This window comes from Nematolebias whitei, chromosome 15, assembly GCF_014905685.2.
Source record: "Nematolebias whitei isolate Nwh7 chromosome 15, NemWhi1, whole genome shotgun sequence".
NCBI classification, from domain to species: domain Eukaryota; kingdom Metazoa; phylum Chordata; class Actinopteri; order Cyprinodontiformes; family Rivulidae; genus Nematolebias; species Nematolebias whitei.
In genome coordinates, this window is record NC_056512.1 from 18,591,736 (window position 1) to 18,598,284 (window position 6,549).

Below are 6,549 nucleotides of genomic sequence, written 5' to 3' on the forward strand. Positions count from 1 at the left end.
GATCAGAATTTAGGGCAGCACGGTGGAGCAACTGGTAGAGCTGCTGCCTCTCAGCGAGCAGGTCCCCAGTTCAAATCCCGGTCCGGTGCCCTTTCTGGGTGGAGGTTACATGTTCTCTCCGTGCATGCGTGAGTTTTCTCTGGGTGCTCCAGTTTCCTCCCACAAACCAAAAACATGCATGTTAGATTAATTGGTAACTCTAAATTGTCCATAGGTGTGAGTGAGAGAGTGAATGGTTGTTTGTCTCGTTTGTCTCTATGTGTCCCTGTGATGGACTTGCGACCTGTCCAGGGTGTACCCCACCCTTTGCACAGTGATTGCTGGACATGGGCACCGGTAACCCCCGTGACCCAAAATGGAAGAAGTGGGTAAAAGATAATGGATGGATAGATCAGAATTTATGGGTAGGACAAGAGAAAGTTTACCAACAGATTAAGACTACCAGAATATGTCCCGCGTTTTGATGGATGTATAAAAAGTGAGAGTTAATTTTGCCAACAACTGACTGGCTCTACTCACCTTCTTGAGGGTGTTTCGGTTCCCCTGCATGTAGTTCCGGTGCATCTCCAGCACTTTCTGCGGTCGGCTGCGAATCCACGCACTCAACGTCTCGATGGGCGACCCGTTCACGGACCACTCCGTCACACCAAACTGCCTCAGGTGGGCTCGAGCATGGCTTGCTAAAGCCTTCCGGTTCTCAAAGTAGAACCCGCACAGCTCACAGCTGGGGTCTGAAACCCACAAAGAAAAAGTATATCAAGGGTGGTTGATGATAAAATGGGGCTCAGTAGGAGTAAAACACTTGCAACTTACCCTGGTGTGCGTGCTTGTCTGGTGAGGGTTTTCTTTTAAAGGAGAAATCGTGTGGAAGCGATGAGAATGTCTTAAGTCGGTGTGGAGGTGACTGGGCCATCTCCACGGACTGGGCCTCCTCTGATAAAGGCCTTTTCCCCAAAGGTGACATCCTGAAAAACTTGCCTGCTGGTTGGGGAGCAGAGAGACCCACAGAGCCCAAGCCCTGCTTTTGGAACTTTGATCCGGACTGGACCAAATTAAGAGGTTTATGAAATTTGGAGGACTGATAACCTGAAGAACCCAAACCCTCGGAGCTGCCGGTACTGCTTGTGTTATCCCATGAGGGGTTGTTAGTTCTGTGAGCGGACTCTTTCTTCAGTCCCTGGTTCGAGTGGGACGAACCACCCCTCCCTCTCTTTTTCATGACTTCCCTCAGGGTGTCGATGGGCGAGCCGTTGACCGACCATTCTGTGATGCCCATTTGTCGCAGGTGGGAGCGCGCGTGGCTGGAAAGACCTTTGCGATTTTCAAAATATTCCCCACAGAACTCGCAGCGAACGTCCGTCAAAGGCTCCACCGCTTCGCTGGTCATGGCTGAGAAAGACCAAGAGAAAACACAGCACGTTGGGCATTTAATATAATAAATAACTAGAGGAATATCATTTCCTGTGGAAAATACAGAGTGAATGCTTATTGCTGAATGAATTGTTGCTGAAAGCTGCTGAAAAGGTTTCATCGCTAAACGTTTCTAGTTAAATATGAGCAGCTGACATTTGCTGAAAGCAGGACAATAAAAGCAGAAAGTATGAGAAAACGCTGAATAGAGCAGAAATTAGTAAAACAAACTGAAATAGACAGAGGCCGCTGAATACATGACAAAAAAAATCTGAAATTAGCAGAAAAAAATCTGAAATTAGCTTAAAAACATTATTGAAAATGCAAAAAAGAAAAAGGGGGGGGGGGAGCTACAAATAGCAGAAAGAGGCTGAAAGGAGCATAAAAAGTTTAAATAATTTTTAAAAAGCTCAAAAGGTAGAAATAAGCAAAAAAAAAAAAAAAGTAGATGAAAGGGACTTAAAAAGCAGAGATTAGCGCAAAGAAGCTGAAAAAAAGCTAAACTAGAAGAAAAGCTGGAATAAGCCATAAAAGGTTTTAAACAGCTCAAGGTGTTTGAACAATGAGAAAAACATGGCCTAACAAGCTAAATAATTAAAAAAGTTAAAATAGCACAAACACCAAAGGTCACAGCAGGAATGTTGTGAACGAGCCGAACGTTTTGATGCATGAATTGTTGAAATAACACAAAAACTGTGGAACAAGTTACGTGCTTAAAAAAATAAAATAAACGCACGGAAGAAAAACGGATCACAATAGCGAGAATGATTTATGAACATCCACACCGTTAGCCATTAAATGAGTACTTTATATTTTAAAAAAGTGAATTGTGTAATGTATTTTACTAGATAATCATAACTGTAGTGTAAGTTTGCTTTGGTAGCCTAATAATTTAGGATAAACAACTATTGTACAACACTGAATCCAAAACAAATTTCTCCAAGAAAATACAAGATTTTTATTTGATCTAATATACAGTATTTATTAGACCGTTTTGTGTTGTATCATAATGCACCTATTTTAATATACCATGTCATAGTATTTCCTATTATAATGTAGTATATCATGTATTGTATAGTATATTATATTATATTATATTGCTTTTTATTGTATTACAGTATATTGTTTCAAATGTGCAACAGCAAAGTTTAAACTCTACTTAAGATCAGGAACAAACCTGGCCACAAGTTGTCAGGACTGCTTTGATGGAATAGATTTCTAGATTCAATAACTATTTAAGAGAGCAATAAGAAGTAACCTGACCAACAGATCTCCTTGTGTGAACAGAGCAAGCTCCGCTTCTCTCATGCATCCTAACCCCCCATCCCAGGTCAACAGGTGATGGCACTAGCGTAGCACTAAACTAGCGCGCAACAAAAATGTCTCTTCCCCTCCTCCCCCTGCTCCATTGTCAAAAAAACCTTAGAGATGAATGCCCTGCCAAGGCAAGTGACCTCAGGGAAACATTGCATGTGGTGAGTTGTTGTAGGTAATCAGGAAAACCTGGAGTGGACTTTTACTGGTTTGAGTATTCTCCTATTAATCAAGTGAAATGGATTCATTCATGAAGAAATAGAAACAACGCTGGGTGAATTAATATTTCATGGTAAATGTGTGTGTGTGTGTGTGTGTGTGTGTGTGTGTGTGTGGGGGGGGTCCCAAATGAATTTTTTTTAAAATGTGACAGGGACACGTCCTCATCACATATAATTGATGCGACCCCTATGCCATGGAGTTATCGTAATGTGCAACACAAGGTAGACTTAGAAACCGAGGTTTCATAAACAATGGATGATGAAATGTTCATTTGTTTTGTCCCAGTTCAGCTCGAGGCGCATGCGACTAATTTCATCAGAGATAGCTGAACTTGTGAAAACTGTCAACACTTTTTGTGCCAAAAATTATGTAGTTCACTGGCCCAGACAAGCAAAGACTTTGTTTGAACTTAGACCTTGATGTGTGCCCTTGACCTTGGAGCTGGAGTGATAAAATTGTACATGCAACTCTTCGTCTAGTGATGATGCGTGTCGTGTGTGTATAAAGTTTTGTTAAATTATCTTGAGTAGATTAGAAGTTATGGATGTATAAAGACTGTTCCAAATGGTAAAATATATTTTAGCTGTGAGCACAAGTATTGAGTGATTAGTTTATCACTGGTTGATCTGGTCCTTCGACATTCTCCTGTAATCAGATTAGCATGTTTGACTACCAACTCTGAGAACCTCTGATGTTTAATTTGTCTAAAAAAAACTTCCATTGAATAAACTATCTTTGCTCATTAATTTATAATATACTGAAGGTTTGGACATACGGTAAGTTTAGTCAGATAGAAAAAGTTACCCAAGTTGAGAGGGCCCCCGTTGTCAGAGCTGCCCCAGCTGGAGCTCAGAGACTCCGCAGGAAAACCTCCAGATCTCCCCACAACCCCTGGCTTGGTGACCTCCAGCTGCACCGGCTCGGGTTTTGGCTTCAGCGACAGGCCGCTCAAAGATGACAAAGGAGCAGAGCTGGACTTGGATGCTGCCACCTGAGGGGGACTGGAGGGTCGGGCGAAGGCGAAGGGAAGGCGGCCGAGGAGGCTACGGGAAGGTGACGAGGAGGCTGACAACGGGGAACGAGGGGGTATAGGAGAAGATGGCGGTGGGGTTTTGCGAGGTTTTAAAGGAAGGGCGCAAGGCAGGCCTCGCCTTGTGATGACCTCTCGCAAGGTGTCGATCGGTGAACCGTTGACAGACCACTCCGTGATGCCCATTTGGCGAAGGTGGGAGCGAGCGTGGCTAGACAGTCCCTTCCTATTCTCAAAGTACTCCCCACAGTACTCACAGCCTATTTCCTTTGGAGGTTCACCTGAAAGACCAGATGGTTATCAGATGTTACATTTGTTGAGATGAATGCCCTTTTATGATAATAATTACACAATTGTCACTCACTGTGTGGAACAGCCATAAGTTCTCCACTACTGAGGCGAAAGACCTGCATGGAAGAAGTCTTGAGACGCTTGGCAGGTGGGCCTGGTAAAGACGAGGCCGAGGAAGAGGTAGTTTTGGACGTTGACCCACCCCCAGCTGTGGACACCTTGTAGATGAGGGATGAAGAGGAGGAAGAAGAGAGAGTCAGCAGAGGTTGTTTTGAGGAGGAAAGTGTTGCAGTCCTTTCCTGTGGTTCCGTAGGACCGTCCAGCTCCAGTGCGCTGGCTTTGTGCTTAAAGTCATCAGTGTCCATGAACTCGTTCAGATGTCTGATGGGGGAGCCCTTGGCCTCGGAATACTGCACACCAAAGTGTCGCAGGTGGGCTCGAGCGTGGCTGGACAGGCCTTTGCGCGTCTCAAACCAGGCGCCACACAACTGGCAAACAAGGTCTTTATCGGAGTCTGCCTCCAGTGCTGCAAAGGAGAAAAAAATGGATAAATGCACAAAAATGAATGTTTAATCTAAATTACATGCGGTCCTAGAGATTCAGGCTTACTAAGGTTGAGAGGAGCATCATCCTCCTGTGGTGCCCAGAGCGGTTTGGCTGTGCTGATTGAAGAGGCAGCAGAAAGGTTAGAGGTCAGGCTTTTCACTCCCCCAGCCTTGTGCTCCGGGGAGCGCAAGGGGGAAGACACAGGCAGTAGAGAGGAAATGGGGGCTTTCTTCACTACTGAGGAAGGTGATTCAGAGTGAGATGGAGCTGGAGAGGCACAAGGAGAAGGTGTGGGCGTACGGGAAGTGGAGGGTGGCAGCGCTGGTTTTGCTGCTTTGGCCATGATGGAGAGCGAGATGGGCTTCTCATCCAAGTCCATGTCTTCGAGCTCCTCATCCTTCAGGGGAGTGGAGAGGGCGGGGCTCTTCGCCGAGGGCAGCTTCATAAGAGACGGGTGGAGTTTGCCATCTATGCTGCGCTCCTTGACGATTTTGTGGAGGATTTCGATGGACGGCCCGCTGTTCTCTGCCACCGTGATGCCGAGCTGGCGCAGGTGTGCACGGGCATGGATAGACAGGCCGCGCTTACTCTTAAACTGGGAGTGGCACACCTCGCACTTCAAGCTGCGGCCTGCGAAACAGAAAAGATTGTCTTGTTAGAAACTTCAGAAAACCGGCGAATGAGCCTCGTCTTTTCAAACGTAAACTGGGACAGATCCCGTGGAAGTCTGCGTGCAACAGCAACAACAGATCACAGGTCCTGATCTGAGGTCAGGGTTGTCATTCTTAGACATTTATTTTGACTATTACCAATAAAGAGTGATTGTTGAACATCCATACATTCATTATCTTTACCCGCTTTTTCCTTTTCAGGTCACAGGGGTCACTGGTGTCCATGTCCAGTTATCACTATGAGAGAGGCAGGGGACACCCTGAACAGGTCTCCACAGGGACACACAGGGACAAACAAGACAAACAACCATTCACTCTCTCACTCACACCTAGACAATTTAGAGTTACCAATCAGCCTAACATGCATGTTTTTGGTCTGTGGGAGGAAACTGGAGTACCAGGAGAAAACCCACACATGCACGGAGAGAACATGCAAACTCCACCCAGAAAAGTCTGGGGCTGGGATTTCAACCGGCGATCTTCTCGCTGAGAGGCAGCAACTCTAACAACTGTGCCACCCAATTGTTGAACATTCCTCTTAAATGAAAATATACAATTTGGAGCTTCCCAGCGTCTTTCTGCTAACGTATTTTATTTTGAAAGTGCTACCAGTATACAGTAGTCCCTCGTTTAATGCAGGGGATCCGTACCCTGAAGACCTGCGATAAGTGAAAGACTGAAAAGTAGGAATAGTAGTACAAGTAGTAGTTTCAGCTCCCTGCCTTGGCTGCTCTCTGCCATCTGAAAGCACTTTCGGCCACGCCCACTTGTCCTGTCTGCATGGAGATCAGCTGGAAGAGGAAGCTTATTTTGCAGTATGGGCTGTACAAAGGTGCTAAAAAAATTTAAAATAATTTATTTTTTAATAAAAATGTCATGCCGATTGTGCAGTTTATCCATCAATCAATTGTGTGTCATATCCAAATCTTATTTTGAAAAAACGCGACAGAGCAAGTCCACGATAAACGAACCGTGAAGTAGCGAGGGACTACTGTATAATGGAAACTATGATCACGGGTGAGCACAGCACGTGCACCGTCCTCCACATTGATCAAGTGGATACAT

The 6,549-nt window shown here is 45.2% G+C and overlaps 1 protein-coding gene across 1 annotated transcript in view; it reads right to left on the minus strand.

Annotated features, from left to right (window-relative positions):
• LOC119421991 (protein Wiz) overlaps positions 1 to 6,549 on the minus strand; it is a 31,629-nt gene that overhangs the window by 10,044 nt on the left and 15,036 nt on the right. Inside the window, exons 3-7 of the mRNA XM_037689343.1 lie at positions 4,877 to 5,443; positions 4,341 to 4,793; positions 3,751 to 4,257; positions 814 to 1,389; positions 520 to 731 (exon numbers count right to left, since the gene is read on the minus strand). Of these exons, the coding sequence (XP_037545271.1) occupies positions 520 to 731; positions 814 to 1,389; positions 3,751 to 4,257; positions 4,341 to 4,793; positions 4,877 to 5,443 (2,315 nt within the window). The remainder of the gene's footprint in view (positions 1 to 519; positions 732 to 813; positions 1,390 to 3,750; positions 4,258 to 4,340; positions 4,794 to 4,876; positions 5,444 to 6,549) is intronic.